This window comes from Myiozetetes cayanensis, unplaced genomic scaffold (genome assembly GCF_022539395.1).
Source record: "Myiozetetes cayanensis isolate MyiCay16 unplaced genomic scaffold, myiCay2020 scf2-11, whole genome shotgun sequence".
Taxonomy (NCBI): domain Eukaryota; kingdom Metazoa; phylum Chordata; class Aves; order Passeriformes; family Tyrannidae; genus Myiozetetes; species Myiozetetes cayanensis.
The window spans coordinates 43,083,732-43,102,902 of NW_026087411.1; the positions used below are offsets into that span (position 1 = coordinate 43,083,732).

General features: G+C 36.4%; 1 protein-coding gene across 5 annotated transcripts in view; it reads right to left on the reverse strand.

The window, feature by feature from the left end:
• The window catches only part of SMOC2 (SPARC related modular calcium binding 2), a 138,322-nt gene that overhangs the window by 83,243 nt on the left and 35,908 nt on the right, over positions 1-19,171 (reverse strand). For all 5 annotated transcript variants that reach the window (XM_050316000.1, XM_050315999.1, XM_050315998.1 and 2 more), the window contains exon 2: positions 11,462-11,633. In XM_050316000.1, coding sequence (XP_050171957.1) covers positions 11,462-11,633 — 172 coding nt within the window. The remainder of the gene's footprint in view (positions 1-11,461; positions 11,634-19,171) is intronic.

A 19,171-nucleotide genomic window follows, 5' to 3' on the forward strand; every position in this document is an offset into this window, starting at 1 on the left:
AAATTCCTGTCCCTCAAACATCCTCTCTGTGCTGGTATGATCCAGACATACATTACAGAACCAGCACGGAAACTTGTTGGAATGGCAGAGATTCTTTTTACAGGATAAATCCTTCATTGGTCATCTCCACTAGCATTTTACAACTCACCTGATAATATTAGCATTAAAAAATCCCTTCAAGTCATAGGAAATCTGATATGGAAGCATAGCATAATGAGGACAGAAACTGGTCCTCGGCATATACATTCTGGAAACAAAATTAGGGCCCCTTAATTCTAATCTTCATAATTCCCTCCTGGTCTCGTATTCATGTGTGGTACTTCTGTGCATTACTTTACTCTTCTCACAGGAGCATTAGGAGGGTCCATGTTGGTAATATGCCCAAAATACAAACTGTTTCATTTTGAAAACCTGAAAAGATATATTTCAGTTTTACCAACCGTAATTGTATGAAATGTTGTTTCAGGAGGGATGCTCACAGAGATGCAATGATATCTAAAATGATCAGAAAAGCTCAACCACCCAGAAACATGAGAAAGAAAAATAATAAGGAACTGAATTAATTTGTACTCTGGTACTTTAATAGTTTGTTTCATCAAGGGATAAGTACATCCAATGTTCTGTGTAGCTCAGGTAAAGTCTGTTAATGTGTTCACTGCCAAAGTTTTTTGGGTAAAAAGAAAGAAACATTTTATGCAAGCTTTGGTGTCGTAAGCCTTCTTCTGAGCATGGTTTGGTTATACAGTACTTAATAACATGTGGTTTTAATGTAGCTAGTATTTTAACTGAAAATAAATCACTCCTTTGTTGGACCTCTGTACTCGTTTTTCTAGAATGACATGTGGTTTAAATGCCTAAAAGGAAAAGTGATATAAATTCCGTCACATAAGGTCTCTGGTATAGTACCAACAGGGTTGTAAATTATCTGCAATATTTGAATTATCATGAAAACATGCCAAGGAGAAAGAGAAGTTCTCCAAAACTGTCCACAAACTTGTTCCTAAACAGCCCGATGCTCTAAAGGCCTCCTATTCGTGGATGATCTAATATGCTTTAAAATCAACAATTACCAAATTTATTGGAATATAAAATTCACATCTGAAGTCTTACTTTGTATTTTATAACCATGGAAACATTTTAAAGCTGTTGGGCATTACTATGCTTCAATATGCCCAAAATAAAACCATGAGGAAAATCTCTTATCAGGTTAAGCATCTGAAACTGTAAAAAGTCAAAAAATATTTCCAGTTCCGTTTTTTATTTTACCAAGATACTACCACAGGAGAATAACTATGACACAGAAATGAGGTCCAAACCTCAGAATATTAATGACCAATTAAATTATTAATTCAAAAGAGCTAAATCCCTTCCAAATAAAATAAATCACTGAAAAAAAAAGAAGTTATAATATTTTTTATAACATATCTGTAAGATTACACCATCTGAGCATCTGCCTCTGTGTCCTGGTTGCAATATCTTCAAAATCTACTGTGTAATTATAAATAATTTTTCCAAAGAAAAAGAATTCAAGATATTTAAGGACTAGACATTTATATAAATAACTGCTGAAAAAGGATGAGAAAATAAATCCATGACATGACCGGGAGAAAAGCTGAAACATAAGCTCACATCAAAACACCAGAAAAGAGATAGCTGTAGGGAAATCTTGTAACCCCTAACACACTTAACTCACGGGCAAGATCATAATCCATAGGGAAACAAACCTTTCACGTGGTCATTGCTCATGGTCATTCAGCAAAGCCAAATTTGGGACTTGTTGTGCAAAGTCGTTTAAGTGCACCCAATTGTGCACTTAATTAAGTGCACGACAATTCTTGTCTACAGGCCGCTCTGTGCACCTTGCAGTAGTCTAACTAATGAAGATGACTCACATGAATCTCAAATTAGTAGGATGAGTCTAGGCTTATATGGTTTGTCAGAATGGGGATTACATAAATAAATAAATAAACACACACACACGCATATATATATATATATATATATATATATATATATACACATCTAAGGGGATACCAGTAAACTTTCTACTATACAAATTCAACTTTGCTCTTTATCTAGAACAGGAATAATTCAGATTATTTTATCATTATATATAAATATAAATATCATTATATTTATCTATTATCAGATTATTTAATCATTCTAATTATTTTAAAATGAAGACTGACACTTACCTGGCACCTCTGTGCTGATTAATCAACCCACAGATTTTGATTTTTCAACATGGACCCTGACCAAAGCAGGCTAAACTCTTTTGAGGTGAGCAGTGTCCCTCTGTTAAAAACCTGTGAGTAGAGAGAACTCCAAGGCTACAAGGTGTTGGAAGGTTGACAAGCACTGTGCAATGCTACAAGTGTGTTTTTTTAAAAATCTGTTTTTGTTTAAATCTTTGGAACTGTCTAATGGAAAAATAAGGGGCTTGAAACTGTTACTGGTTTCTTACTAAAATTCCCACTTTATTTCCCTCCCTAACTAAAGTATTAAATAAGGGAGCTAGCAGGCTCAAGCTGGACTATGGTCCATGATCTGGTGAAAAGACTATTAAGTTCTAAGACCTGTTAAAAGCTGGATGAAATGAGGCCTTATTTGCTTATAGTCATACAGTGTGAAGAACTAATTTTGAAGATATGTATATCCAGCTGTAATTTGGAAATTTAGCCATTTTATATAGAGAAAGACTTCATCCTCTCAACTCCAGGTAAATGGATTTTTACATCGAAGAACCTTGTGGGGAATGAAAAAAAAAAAAAAAAGAAAAACCCACAAACAAACAAACAAAAACACACACACACAGAAAAGAAAACCAAACAAACTCTCATGGCATAGAAATTGAGTAAGAAATTTACCTTAAATCAGCTCTCTGGGATAGTATTAGCCGTCAGACCTGGTTGGTTCAAATCTCAATGCATTTAAGAACAGTGTTTTGATTAATGTCTTGATTGTATCCCCCTGGTGGCTTAGCATCAGGACTTCTAAGGCAGCCAGAAGTTTGATAAAACAAATTCATCTTGGGGTTATAACTGAAGACAAAACTAGTTGTATGGGAACGGACAGAAATACACAGAGCTGAGGAGAGTACAGAGTTACAGCTATTTTTGGGCAGGTCTTTCTGAATTACCCTAGTGACAATTCTGGATTCCATGGGAGATCACAGAATAGAAAGCACAAGCAAAATATAAAGCCATCTTGATTTTATGCTAAGATTCTATATGCAGCAGGGAAGACTTTCACCTGTGAAGAGAAGTGACTGCTGGTACATTACTGAAGAATCTTCCTGAGATAGCACTGAAGTCAACAGGAAATTTTGGAAACAGAATTAACCTCACAAATAGCACCAGGATGACTTGGAACCAATCTCATTTTATGCTTTATTTCCAACAGTACAGCACCAAAAACACTGAGCTTCGGGGACAAAACATCCATCAACTTCAACTCTACTGGCTAATCCTTGAATAATATATCACACAGAGAGAAGTTTATTACTGCAAAGTAGAAGTTTATCTTTAAAACAATGACACAAACTCATCAAGGGTGTAAACACCATCTCTAAAGTGACATTCAATACTACTGAATTTACAACAATTTTGGGGCTCTACAGGGAGATCTGACCCAGATTCTCTCACGGAAAAATAAACAGCTTGCCAAAAGAGTAGATAAATCTCCTGCAAGAGTTTCGATTTAGTTCATCTGGTATTTCTTGGTTTGCTATATATTTCAGTAAGAATAAAAGTACCTTTCTCAGTCTCAATTCATGAAGCAAACTTTGTTTGCTTTCAAAGAGCAAAGTGTGTGACATGACCTTGTTATGTATTTATGCACAAAATGCACTTTGCAGTTTATTATTTTATTATAGATGAAGTATTCTTCTGAAAAGATCAGAGATGTTTGCTACTGTGTAAAAACTACATATAAACTGGTTAACTTATTCATTTGAAGAAAAAGTTCCCTTGAGAGCTTTCTACACTCAGATGTTCTTACACTAAAGAAAAGGTTTTTCTAAAGTCACATTGATGTGAACAAGCAGACCTCGTATAGACAGAAATAATTCAAAAATTTCTCCTTATGTCTCTGTAGGTTTTCCTTGTTGCACCTTGATTACACCAGAATACCTATATACACTTAGCTGTTCTTAAACTTTGAAACATGAAGTGCAACAAACTGTTTAAAGCTAGCTGTGCATCTGAGCACTTTACTGAATTGTCCTAACAATTAACCAGAATTTATTTCTACTTCTGTGCTTCTTTCCCACTGCTATACCCTTTTGCTAAGTTTCAGTGATATAGCAAAAGTCAAATGGTATTAATTTGTAGTTAATTTAGCACAAAAAACTTTAAGTCAGAGCAGAAGACATCATTTGGTTTATATGGTATATACTACTCACAACATGATAATTTCCCATTATATTTGACCTATGTCAATGTATATTCCAAAAAACTGATCATGTGTAACAACAAAGCAGATAAATAGCTGTAGCCTCTAGTGATAGATACATGGTGAAAGTATCAGTTTTAAAGATGCAGTGATATTAGTCTCTTGGGTTGGAAAGGATGTCAGCACAGACGTTTTGCCTGACAGAGCCATAAAATAAAGACTTGCTGCTTCGTGACAAGGGTTGGCCAACTCTTTCACTATTTATTTTTATTGCTGCTTTCTGGATTCAAACAAAACAGCAGAGCAATCTTAGCCTAAACTCTCCTCTATTGGCATCTAACAGAGCCAGGCAGTATGAGGTTTCGTTGTTTTCTTTTTTTTTTTTTCTTTTTCTTTCACATTTTGCAACCACACAGCAATTTAGATAGCTAAGCTCTAAGATAAAATAAGGAATGCTGAACTGGATTCCCTCTTGGCACACTATTTCTCTGCCTTTTCTGACAGTCACATTTGAAGAGATAGTCTGACTAGAACTGAATCAAATACTTGCACGAGAAACTAAAGCTACAGCTTTCTGATTTTTTATGTTCCAAAGGTTACACTAGACTTTCTGAGTAGAGTAGAGATTTGCTAATAGTTTAGAGAAGTCTAATGTGAGCCAGCTTACTAATTCATTTACTGAAAATCTGAGAAGGCTTGCAACTGTTGATGATTCCTAATCTTCAGTGCAGTATTATTGTTTTAGCACTTTCTACTTCACTTCTTTAAGAAGTTCCTTTTTATATTGTCTATATTATTTATATTAAAACTTAAATGGAAAATACATGAGTAGGAATGAAAACTCCACAAAACAAAACAAAAAGATTACTTTCTTACAATTGCAGTAGTGCATATTTGATTCTAACAAGGTATATTTTTTTATACCTACGAATGTTCTTATATGTCTTACTTCTGTGCAGTCTGGTTTCAATAAATTGTGCTCAGTGAAATACTATCAAGAAAAAGCTAGTATTTTAAAAAGGTATAAATTCCACCTGCAGAAAACTGTGGATACTATTTCAGTGTTACCTGTACTGTGTTCCAAGTACCACTAGACACACTTAAAAGAGCAAAGGATATTCCACAAAAAATATTCCAAATGTACTTAAAACTCTATTCACCTCCATTAAATACTTACTAGAAAGTATAATCAGAAGCCAATTCCACTTGCTTTCAGAGACAACATAAATTTTAACTTTATTCACTGAGATGTGGAATATTTTGTTTCTCAACACTTTCACTACAGTGGGTTGATATGTATGCAGCTTGATACATAATTTAAATGAAGACTCAAAATGATGTTGGAGCTGACAAGCGTTTCTCTCAGAATTGCCAGCATCACAGTCAGGAAACTTGCAGTCATCCTACATACTAAACACAGTGTCTACAGTGAGAAAATAAGCCTGAAAAAGTGAAGTGAGGAAATGTGATGCGAGTTGGCAGTTGAAACTTTATAATGATCAATAATTTTTATCAAACCTCCAACCATTAAAGAAGTCTTACTTTAGTGAAGCACTAGTAGAAAAGCCACAAAATCCAAGTACCTCAACTGGGATGTTTCAAGAACTCTGTGTTAGGGCAGAGGTATGCTGGCAGGACTGTACGTATGAATTTGTTTGTCCAGTGATCACAATGGCAGAATATCAAATATTATTACTGAGATGGTTGCTTAATACATTCAGAATATTACTGTCCAGTGTCCCAGTCATGAGCCTGGTACATTCACTTAAAAATAAATTGAGAATTGAAACAAGTATTCTTAATGTTATTTAAGATACAAGAATAGAAATAGAAGAAAAAACAAGAAAAAAGGTATTTTTTAGTGCATTATCTTAAAAACCTTGCAGACCACACTCAGGCAAATGTTTTTTAAACTAACAGGAGCTGCTCTTACCTAACTCTAAGGGGGACATCTCCATGGGACATATAGCCTTTTTAGTTCAGACGAAACATTCCCAGTAGCCACAGACATCCAAAATTCAGTCACAAGATTACACATGCTCTTCTCCTTCCTCCTGACAAACTGCCTAAATTTTGGCAAACATTCATATAAAGAGCTTAAATGCATAAAGTTCAAACTACACCAGTTGATCTGCAGTGCCATCTGTTCCAATTCACCCTTCAACATTAGAAAAACCTGCAGATTGAATTACTGCTGGCCATGAGTCACTGTGCACTTGACGGTTCATTAGAGAGAAACACTTTGGTCCCTCTACTAGACACTCTTGTTGCTGATATTGCTCACAATGAACACTATGCAATCAGCTGGCACACTTTCTACACTTGGGACTGAAAGTTCCCGAGGTGGGAGAAGAAAAGCTGTCCTGTCCCACAGGAATAGAATTATTCAAAGTTTCTGGTATCTAAAAAACTTCATTAGTCCCACAGAAAATCCTCCACTAACCCAGTTAGGAATAAAGCTTGTTGTCATGTCAAAAAAAAAAGGTACATTTCATTGCAAAATCCTGCAATCTCACTCACCTCTACTCTGCATCATAATTTCATGTATCAAAGTTAATACATGTTATTTACTGTCACAGAAACTAAATGAAAAGCCTAAAGTTATTTGAAAACTATTACAAAAATACAAGTTCACATTTTCAAAGTTCATCAGAAGAAAACCTTGTTCAGAAGGGGAAAATAAACAGTGTAGCAATTTAACATAGGTGAAACTGATAGAAGTCTATAGAAATTAGCTGAAACACTCCTTTTCTTTTGTATAGATGATGTAAAATTTTCATGACAACAGAAAATTCCTATAGTGATATAAGCAAATTTTAGTCATTCTGAACAGTTAACAAAGAAAAACAGGGGAAAAAATCCCAAGACTCTTTATGTGGAATGTACAAATCCTCAGTCAAAAGGACAAAACAACTTGTTCCAAGTAGTCTTATCTATAGAAATTTGTGACAGATATTCAGCCTTACTTTTGTAAAATAAAGAAGTAGATCTTCACTTAGCAGTGCCTTTCCCCTGCCTGCTGGAGAAGACAATTTTGGCTGATGTTTGTGCATTTCAGTTTAAATACAAGCACCGCCTTTTGGAGTAATCTATACCATGTTCCAAATCATGTAAAATCCCCACTAAATGTAAAACTGTAGCTACTGGCCCTATGGAAGAATGCATTGATGGGCAACACTTCCTACTCATACCGGCCAACTACATCATTTGGGGTTTTTTTGTAGACATGATACTTCTGCATGGTTGGTCCTATTTTCAAGACAAAGAAACTTCAAGTTGTACTTTTTGCATGCACTAAAAAAGAGTATCAAAGGCTCCATTCCATAAATTACAAAGCCTTCTTTTTGTGACATTCAGAACTCTCCAGTCCCATCCTCACCGGCTGTAGTGGTAGGAATAAGGCTGAGTGCTAAAGAACTCTCCCCTGAGTTTGTGTTAGTCATAGGAATAGATCCTCCCTGGCACGCATCAGGAGAGTCCAGTAAGAGCAGCTAGGCTCAGTTCTCAGGCTGAACAGTCCTAAGCCCCTAAAAGGAGGTACCTCTGTGCTTGCTGTCTGCTGGTAACAGTCTTTGGCCCATCTTTTACCTGAGCCAGATAGATACAGTCCTCGGGAAAGCGCTACCCGGCGAGGTCTCAAAGTGCAACAGGAAGCTTACGTGTGGGTGCTCATAGTGTGTCCTTGCCTTGCTTAATTAATTTGTTAGACATAGTGCCTGTGTTTTTGTGAGCAGTTTAAAAGCAATCATATTGCTTTTCCACTTCTTGTATGTTTTGTTTTCTTGGCCATGCTGGTCCACATTTGGACTGTGAAGCATTTGTGTGTGCGTGTAGTTGATCCCCATGACAGGTGATATTTTAACAGTCCCCCTAACACAAACAGTATTTCTCAGCTGTCAGCATACATTTATTTTTTAGATTCATAATCTTGTTGCACAGTAAACGTCTGTGTCGAGTAAGTGGCAAAACTCCAGAAATTCAGAGTTAAGATTTTTTTTGGAAAAGTATCCAAAAATGTGGATGTTCATCTACAGTGTACACAGATTACTTGAGACCTTAGAAAATGCAAAAGCAAGCTAGAAATTTTATAAGATTTTAACTTCTAATAGCATTTCCAAGCTTAGCAATGGATTCCAGTATTGCCTGGAAGTGGAGTTAAAAAAAAAATTACTAAACAAATGTCTTCAGAAAAAAGCACTATCAGAATAGTCTATTTTGGTACTTATTTTGTCAAAGGTGAGTTTTTCAGAACTGAAGGGAAGATTCACAGTTCATTCATTTTCAGGTTTGTTTAAACTATTTTGATCTCTGCTATAGCCATCCAGAACTAGAACAGAAGTGCAAGGGGTAAAAATGGTTTAAATACTACCAGTTTATTGTGATTTTTTAAGATCTAAGATATTAAAATTGTTTCCTTTGCAATGCTGAAGAATTACCTGGGCTGGGAACTCTTACTGTGCATGAAACTTGAATTAGAGGGGAAAACAAGCACACATAAAGCAAACTATCCCTTTGTAATTTTAGTGTTTAAGTGATCAAAATTGAATAGCTGAGAAAAATGTTGAGAACATTTGTGAGAAAGAGAAGAAAGAATCAATCTAAATTTTACTTTGTAAGGAAAAAGGAAGCATAGAAAGCAGATATCCGTCTGGTGCCTGTTCAAACTTCCTTATAGATATAAAAACAAACCACAGTTCTGTATATATAAACAAGAAATGATGGACTCAAAATTATTCCAAAAGATTGTCAACATAAACTGTCAAGGTCTTTAGATTTCTTTTGAATAGACTGAACCAAACAAAGAGCTCATCACCATATTTGCAACTAATTAAAATGGAATCTGGAAATATTTAATTTTCAGAGAAGATTTTTGTGAGCTGAATAAAGATTTTTACCTCAAAAGAAGAAAGGAGGAGACAGACACAGATTTAAGATTGCCTTTTCTGAACAATATTGGATGAATATCAGACACAGATTGAGAGTTATAAGACCTATACCAAAATAATTTCTTTTCTCCCTTCAGAACTTATGTATGCAAAGATGTGTTTCTTTCCCTTTTTCCTGCATTAGCAACCTCAAAATCTGCTTCAAAACCAATGCTTTAATAAGAATTAGGGTGGGTGTCTGTTTTTTTAGGGGGACAGATGAACACTTCTGATCTGTTTTCATTCCAACATGGAATGAAAGCAAATCCTGAAACCTTGAAAGTTTTTCTGAAATTAAATCATCACTTTTTGGTTAGCTCTACTAAAGCAGCCTTCTGCTTTTTCATCAAGCATCACCTGCAACAACAAATTTCACCACTCAAAAGCAACTGGCTCAAAAGAGGTCTTAGAATCTGAGGATTTAGCTCTTTCAGAATGTTTGATGAGACTATCAGAAGTAGCTCTAGTAATGCTAAAACTCAAATTGCAGCAAGGCTAACAAATCATCTTTCTCTTCACTAAAACTTGTTTTTACAGCTTGAAATACTTCTGATGATTGCAGCCATAGGTAGGAATGGAGATATTGGTTACTTCAAAATTTAAGACTGCTTTGACTGAAAAAGAAATACTATGAAAATGTAGAATTAAAAGAATACCAGTCTCTTGCTGGTATTGACCAACTATATTATTGGCAAATATGTGTCTATTTCCATGCAAAGGAAAAATATTTAAACATTAGGATGATTTTTGTATTAATTTAATTGTAAGATTAAAAATATGTGATTGAGGAGAACACAATGAGTATTTGCTATTAACAATGCACTGCCTATGGTCTAATTCAAGTTCTACAATTGTACTATCACTCTATCCATTAATAATAAAGAGCAAAGGAGCACTTCTCCAAATTGCAGTTACTGACTGCAGAAAAATTTGACAGCATCACTGAGGACAAATTTAGTAGATCAATCCACATCTTCATGAAAAAAAAATCTTGCAGATGATATTTTCAATACGGTATAAAAAACAATAGAGAAAAACTCTCAGAACTAATTTCCGTAAAGATGTATAACGCTCTAACATATAAAATGAACAAATACAAGCTTCACGATAATTCTCTCTGTCATTCATGAGTGTAATAAAAGCTTTGGCTCAGGTAGCTTCATTATGTTATCCTTGTTCACCAAAGTAAATAGATCCATCAGGTAATACAATGGCTTACTATGAAAGGGCTGAAGAATGAGGATACTATTTCATCTAGGCAGAAGATGAGACAGAATGTCTCTTTGAAGCAGTCTTGATGCTTCAGAGGTTTTCTGGAGCTAATGGAGAGAGATGATGTGGAAAATTGCCTCCTACAGGTTGAATTGGTGTGGTCCCTGGGGTTTTCTTCCCCTCAGCCCCTACCTCCACACCCTGCGCCTTCTCTTTAGACAGAGAGAAAGGGAAAGTAAATCTTTATAATCACTACTATTATTGCATTTTAGAAAGAAGATCGTTGTGTTAGGAATCACCTTACACTTCAGCAAGGAAATGCATTCTGTAGCACCATGCTACTCTAAAAGCGAAACAATTTAACGACAGATATTTTGTACGTTTGTGTGTCACACAATTTCTCTAAACAGAGATCAGAAGTAAAAGAGTGGATGATAGGAACGTAGCAATGGCCTGAGTGGGCTCTATGCATTACAGAGCTTTTTTTTCTCCTTTTTTAAATTCAAACCACTCCACCACCACCCCCATCTGAAGGACTGCAGTTTGGATATGCAAGACTTAATTTGACCATCTCTAACTCAAAATACCAAAGTGCAGTAGGCACAAAACTTTGCAAGATAACAATCTTAAGAATTTCTCTGAGCTTGCAAGTAATATGGTACTTCAGAACAAGGACTTAACCATTCAGTTTCCTTAATAGTGACTTACTATAGTATAAATGGGTGTGGGCATCATAATTTTGATGAAAGTTCAGGATTAATTTATCTTTACATGGCATATTGTTATGGAAATAACAGGGTGGATTTCAATCTACTTGTTTTAGAAAACTCTTCAAGTCCAACACTCCTAGTCTTCAATATCACACATTTCCAAAAATAATTTTAGGGTGTATTATTTTTAATTATGGTCAAGAGAAACTTTTACTTCCTCACCTTTGCAATTGCCTCGGTAGGCTATTTCCAGTTGAGGGTCTTTGCATTTTGCTCGTTGAAATTCACACCGGGACAGAAAAGTTCTTCCATCAGATGCACAGAGTGATTTCTGAGGGGAACCTGCACAGTCCAGGCTGCATTCTCTGTCTTTATCTTGGTCCACTCTCAAAAACTAGGAAAAAAAAATATACAAATAACGCTATAGGAATGTTATTCCCATGTGAAAATCGTTCTGTGATTTCCTTCCCCAGGGAAGACACAAATATTACCCAAAACTGAAAAGAAAGCTGTGCCTTTTTAGTCTATTCAAATACTAGCTGATTCATCATATCTGGGATTGTTCAGCTGCTGCTTTGAAATGGCAGTGACTGCAACATTTCCATAACATACATGAAATGCAGTATCTCAATTAGGAAGTCTCTGAGTCTCCTTCAATCACTATTAAGCTCAAAACAACAACAAAAATGGTGATGGCAGAAACATTTTTCACAACAAAAATGAAACAGCAATGGACGCTTGTCTACTTTATTAGATATGTATTAACTATTCTACAATAAAGAGCTGAAAAGTCTAAGACTCAAGTAAGATTTTTAACATAAATATTCTTATTGTGAATTTCATTGCTCCTCTTTCTAGTTCTGCCTCAAAGCCACACTGAACTCAGCCTAACTGTTCATTTCTCCACCCCAAAGACTGCAGGTAAGGCTTGTGAGTTTGGTATCATCCTTGGCACCGTGAAAAGCAGGAGCTCCTCATCCTGAAACAGGCTGCCAGAACTAATTGGTTCTGATGCCACTATGTGCCAGCCAAACACAAAGACAGAAAACAGCAAAGATAGTACTTTATCTTCTGAGCTCTTGAAAAGCAGTGATTAGGAAGAAGGTGAACTCAAGCAAGTCCTCAGATGAATTTCTCTATCCTTTTGCTTTTTCTGAACAAGCACAAAATTGAGCAAGGCATATAGCTACCAGGAGGTAATAATTTTCTTGAGCATTAAAAGGTGCCTATGAGTGCTTCATCCAGCTGAAGCACTGTTTTCGTGGGTGCTACTTCATCATGATAAACCTTAGATACAGAAAATTTTGAACTTCAGATAAGAAACTAAACCAAGTATGAGTAAAATTTCAAGAAAAAAAAAAAAGAGGACAAAGAGCAGTAATTGGGCTCAAAAAAATTAAATTTGATATGTATAGTTTCCCTGAATTTTGTTTTACACAAAAAATGTATAATGATAGTTATAAATCTCCATAATCTTCATACTTAAGTTGTGGTCTATTTCCATTTCCTATCACTTAACATGAGGAAATACAGATGTCTTTCTGGAAAGCAGGTCTGAAAATGGAGAAATTATCTCAACGGTATCACTTTAAAATAATAGTCATATGGTTGGATTTTTACCAAAATTTTTATATTTTAATGGCACACTAAGATAAAATGGGAAGCTTCCTTTTCCCAATGTTTTTGAACAACTTTTCATTTTTAAGAATAATTAGCTTCAGAAGCAATTTACTCACAAATTACACACTTTCTTCATAGAATTTAGCTACAGAGTTCCAGAAGTGAAGGACAGATGCTCCTTTTCCCCCTATTTTGGTATTATTTTGCAGATCCTTCTTGCTGACAGAAATTAATAATTAGCTGAGCTGCGCGGGAAAGGAGGGAAACTAAAGTCATCTCCCTTTACCCACACAATAAGCAACAGTAAAGACAGGCACTCGTGACCCTGAACAACCTACAAATTATGTTGGTCTCCAGGGCCTGCACGAGTGCCCTTATGAGCTGCAATGTGGGAGCCCTGGTGAGATAGTCCAAGCCTCCCTTTCCTGCCTGGGAGGTATCTGCAGGACTCCAGGTTTAGGACTAGCTAGGACTACAAAAAGGACTTTTCAACAAAAAAAGGACCACATGAGGCCCCTGACAGAAAAAACTGGATCCAGTCCTCTGCTTTGCCTTGGAGTTCCTGTGGATTTGGTGATGGCAAGTCTGTGATCTCCCTCTTTCTATTTTGTGAAGTCGGGATCTGAGTAGAGCCTTTCTGCATGTATACGACTACCCCTCTGTAATGGCTAGGCACTTTGCCACCCTTAATTTATCCTCAGCAACATCCCTGTTGAGCAGAGAATTATTTTTCAAAAGCGCAGGACGGCTTTGTGACCCACAGAAAATCATGCAGTAGATCAGGCAACTGAACTTAGGCAGCAGAAAAAAAATCACAGACAGAAACAGTCTAGCCTCTGTAGCGTTTTTCTCCCAGAGTTTCCTCATCTGTTCTGTTTTGAGCTGCTGCAGGAGTTAAGATGGGTATGCCTGATCGCGGTGGACAAACCACAGTAACACAGTGGACAGAAATCCCCTTAATCATCTGAGGAACAAAGTCCACTCCCTTGAGAGCATGATAGTTCACAGATAAAGCTATATTTTAAAGGGCATTTATCCAAAGAGTTTTATTTAAGTATTTTATTATTTCAAAGCCTTAGAGGAGATTAGGGCAAATTATGGGTTCAAGGATATTCAAGCAACCTGGAAAAGCAGAGGATGAAGACATACCCGGGAGACAAAACCACTTGAATAACTTGCTGGTTAGCCAAACCTCACTGGAGAATTTGGGTTGTACATTTAAACAATTTCCATCAACCTAGTGTAACTGAGGGATTTAAGAGCAGGAAGGACAAAAAGGCAAACAACTATGAGGAAAGCTAATATGCAAGAGAGACTAGTAAATGTACTTAGGGGGGAAAAAAAAACAGATAGAAAGTATGTGATTGACATTTGGAAAATACTGCTTGTCATCTTTACTACTTTGTATAAGATGATACAAGTGCAAATCAGTATTGCTTGCTCACATAGCCAAAGGAATCAACAAATACATCAAAACTAATGCTGAAACAAGCAAGGGCTATGGAATTTCTCATGAGATTTGCTATTTGTTTAAAAAGGAACAAGTAGACTCAATGACACAAAAACTGGGATCATACTGATGCACACCATAGAGCTGTAGTTACTGGTGAAAATATTCCCTTAGATCAAAACAGGACAGTTTAGAAAGAAAGATGGTTCAGTACAGACTGGAAAGTGACTCACCTTCAATACTGGCTCCCCTATTTCTGTCTTTGAATTCATTTAACAAACAAATCTGTTATGATACAAATGTGATTCACTGAAAGACAAGGTTAAAGAAGCATTTCTATTGAATGCTGGTAGCACCTGAAATTAAGCCAACAATAGCTGACCAACCTGAGGTGGAACTATTTTGAACTAGAAGCACAAGCTGGGCAAATATGGTTAAATCCTATTAAAAAGCAAACCACTGTAACAGAGAGGTGTTTTTGCACTAATAACACAGAAACCAGCCTAGTTCTGTTTCAAAAAATTGGTTTCAACTACAAATTATTCCAAAGATCAACAAGAATGACTCCTTAACTCTAGTTGCTTTAACTTATCATCTGCTTTACATTTTAATAACATTTATTTCAGCCTTTCCAAAGCACTATACTTGACAACACACAACTTCCAAAGGGCTTCCTTTACTCTGCTTGGCAGTGCTTTAAATTTTCAAGTGATATTTCCAAGAAGAATGAAAATGGGACCATATCAGAAAAATTTTTGATTACATAGTTTACCTCATTAATAAAACCAAAGTAATCAGATATGTACACCCACTTGACAGGCATAAGCATTGACAGAATATTATTTACTTTCACATGTTTCAGGCCTCATGGAATCTCAGTATTTTCCTTCAGTGTCTCACTCCCCAAAGACTCTTAATACTGCTTGAAATGTGCTTCCCTGTACCACAGATGGTGCCAGTGATCTTTCATACCTTTCTTACTGAAGTTCAGGATATGAAGTAGTGGATACCTGAAACCCTGCTTAAAAAAAACTGGGAGAAAATATTTATGCTCCATTTTTTTCTCTGTCTCCTGCTTGGTTTATCTTTCAGCTTTATTTTTGTCACTGGGCCCACATCTGGACTGTGGACAGTCAGGATGCTTGTTTCTTCAACCACAAGCAACGTGTTGCAATCAATTAGAAAGTTTTTCTGATACCTCAAGAGCAGAAATTTGATGGTTTTCTTACTGTGATATTAAACTATTTACCAAGATAATATGCATATATAACTTTATTCACTGCTACGGCATAACACATATCTCCTCTTTACCTCACACTATCGACTCTTATGCAGGGATTCAGTGCCATTCCCTCTGGTCTACATCCTGCAGCTACATCATTGCTGGGACAGAAAAGGTCTTCAGATAAACCTGAGACACGTGCACATTTGTGCATTTCTAACGCACAAATCTGTGAACCTACTCTCCGTAGTGTAGAGAAACTCTTCTTCCACACAAGCAGAGCACAGAGTGTACTGTGAGAAAGAAGGTGCTTGGCTAGAGTCAAAAACTGGATACATCTACAAGTTAAACTGTCAGTCAAAGAAAGCAGAAGAGTCAAGACCAGTGTTACAGTCTGGTCATGGGGAGTGCTGACATCTCTCTCCATTGGAAGAAAAGCTGACGACAGATGCACTTAGGCTGAGAGGGTAGCAGATTAGTTTTTGAATCTGGCTCAAAGCCTTTAAAGCAGTAATGTTCTATTCTACTTTTCACAATATAGTGCACAGCTGTGGATTGTCTTTGGTCAGAGGCTACTGTCTGACTAATCTGAGCAAGGCAGTGTTCCCCAACTTCTTTTTTTTTTTTTTTTTTTTTTTTTTAATTCAGGTCAGCTTGTCTCTAATTCTTGCAGTCCTGTAGAGATATCCTTAACACAAACAGGCTGCACACAAAGCATAATTCATAACTATGCTAAACCCTATTTTTGCTTTGCCCTAATCTAAGTTCTCTTACTAAAGCTAAAGACCAAGAAACTCCAGCCTCTTCTGTGGGACCAGTTTGAAGTCTGTACACTATGAAGGAGACGAACCTTCAGGTTCATGGATTTGGGTAGTTCTTCAGAGGTTTTCAACCTTTCTTCAATTTATAGACTCCTTCAATTTTCACTGGACCTTTATACCCTCTACTGTCACTAGATATTCAAGCACCATGACAAGAGCTTTTTAATTTGTTACTTTTTGTGGACCCTTATATATGCAGAGTGTCCCTCTGATGATGTTAAAACTACTGTTCCAGAACGTAAAATGAAATTCAAGACTGCTTGCGAAACAGGAGACTAACACCTCATCTTGGAAGGCTGGAAGCCAAAAAGGCCTGAAAAATAAGCAAAAGAGAAAAGAAGGATGCTAGACATCACTGGCTCTGAAAAGCCTAGTGAAGACTATAGCTTTGAAAGGCAATTTCTTTATTCTGCATCTGATTACTATGAGATGTTGAATACAACGGTCTGACTTCCCTGCTGCTGGCATGGGAGGTCTGTGAACAAACTATGGAGCAGTGTGTTCTAAAGTGGCTCTGTGCTAAGAGCTTTGTGTTGTTGAAATATGTGTTGATTTATAGTGATTTATGTAGCCATGCTGTTTCTGTGTGATAGTTCCTTGAAAGGTAGATGTAGAAACCTCCAAGCTAAGAATATTTCGTTCCTTTCAGGCTTATCTACAATGGGAAAATGAGTTAGACAATAATAACACATATGTATGTGTATGTCTATCTATATACACATACCATTGTGTATATATATATCCACACATGCAGGCTCTAATATGCAAACTCATATTCCCATGTATATTTCGAAAAAAGGCAATGATATTTAAATATCCACAAGTTATAGTCTGCCTTAGAAAGCACCTAAATCTTATATTCTGTCTCAGTTACTCTGCTTCATTAAAATACCAGAGATTTTTTCAATAATCATTTCATCACTCCTCTCCCTAGGAATGAAGCAGAAGGTGGCCCCGATGGACCCCTTCCAACTCAGCATATTCTATGATTCTAAGGTACCTTTACAGAACAAACTCCACTCTCATCCCGGTGCCATGGGAAAGCATTCAGCCCTAGCACTGAATGGTATGGAAAACCTAAGTTCTCCTTATCCTTGTTGTTATTTGCAATGGTACCAGCAGATACCTTCAAAATGACAACTCTGTACAGCTGCTGTATTTAACCTATCTTTAACAGAACAGTTCAACTTGTGCCGTCCCACCGAAGCAAAACAGTCCTTCATGACTGTTTCATGACAAACTCAGACCTGCCTCCTTAAAATTGAGACTTCTTTTTACAGACATAACAGGACATCACCATTAAGGTTAAGCTTCCTTAAGTACGTTCTGAGTCACTGTTTTATTGAAAAGGACCCTGTTAAAACTTTGAACGGACACCCACCACCATCACCTTTGCCTCATTATATTTCATGTAACTTTTCACGTGTAACTTATGATATTGACCTCTTTCCCTATAAACTTTAGCAAGCATGGTTGAAATCAACAACTAGAGTATGCAATTTCACTGAGTGGCAAGGTGGGGTTTGAGTTTACTGTTTCTGATGTGGTGGTGTTTCTTATTTTTTTTAATCACTCATGGATCAGTACTCAAAGTCAGCTTCTAGTTACCTACCTATCAATTAGAACAGTGTTGTGCTTTACTTCCTCAGTGCCCCAGAGTGCCTCAGAGCTTTTGGAACCTCACTGCTAAAAATACAGTCTCCTCTTGTTATGACCAGCACAGAAAATTATTAAACAGAGTTGTGCTTTGATTGATATGTTTTGCTTTGCCATGTTATTTTTTAATGTTTATTGCTTTAACAGGTGTTTTTTTAAGTGACCTCTACTTTGCTGTATTGATGGAGGGATGGAGTGGAATGAATGCCAGCACATCCATCATTTCTTTTTACTGCTGCTTCACAAATTACTAAAAAAGGCAAAACATCTAAGTTGGTCAACCATGTAAACTAGGAAGGGCTGAGCTGATATCGAAGCAAACTGTGACACATGCTCTTTCTTGCTCTGACAAAAAGATGGACGTCAATTTATTACATATGAATGCCAGAAAATGCTACAAAAACAAACAGTCCAAATCTACTCTTTTTTTCTCTCACTTTGTCTTACAAAGAAACTTAAAGGTAGTGCATCAAACCTCTTGAAGGGCTATTCCCTTGAATAGCTCAGTTCTAGGATCTGATTCCAGCCCTACTGAGATAAATACACAGACACCAATAGGAGCAGGTTTGGTTCCTATTGAGTGGCACTTAGCCCCGGTGAATTACCCTTTCAGAAGAACCTTTCACTGACCCATTTGACTGCTTCTACAGTATAGTCTTTGCAAGCACAAAGCACTCACTTAGAAATGAGCTATGCCAGAGGCTGCAAAGTCTGAGCACTGGAAACAATGTATGAACAACTTGTTGGCATTGATCTCATATAGCTAAAAGTAAAGTAATAGTCTTAATTTTCAAAACATGACAAAGATCATCAGTGGCACTAAAACACCCTTTATCTGACTACATTCATTCCCTTCCAAGATGAGGGCTCCTCCATATTACATGGAACCACTTATTTTTTCAAACAGAGCCTATTGTAGTCACTGTAGAAGAAAACAGCCAACACATTTAATACTGTAGATATTTAGAAGTAATAAAAGTGCACCACAGGGCAAATAGACTGCTACTTTTTCTTTCTTTCAAAAAACATTTTATCTGATTTTCAGGGATAAAAAAAAAATCTGCCGTGATTTTTATTATAGTTATTTTGAACTCCAGGTTAATATGGCTAACAAATGGTTTCTTTCATTTTGCAACACCAAAAAATTTAAAAAGTATCTAAAC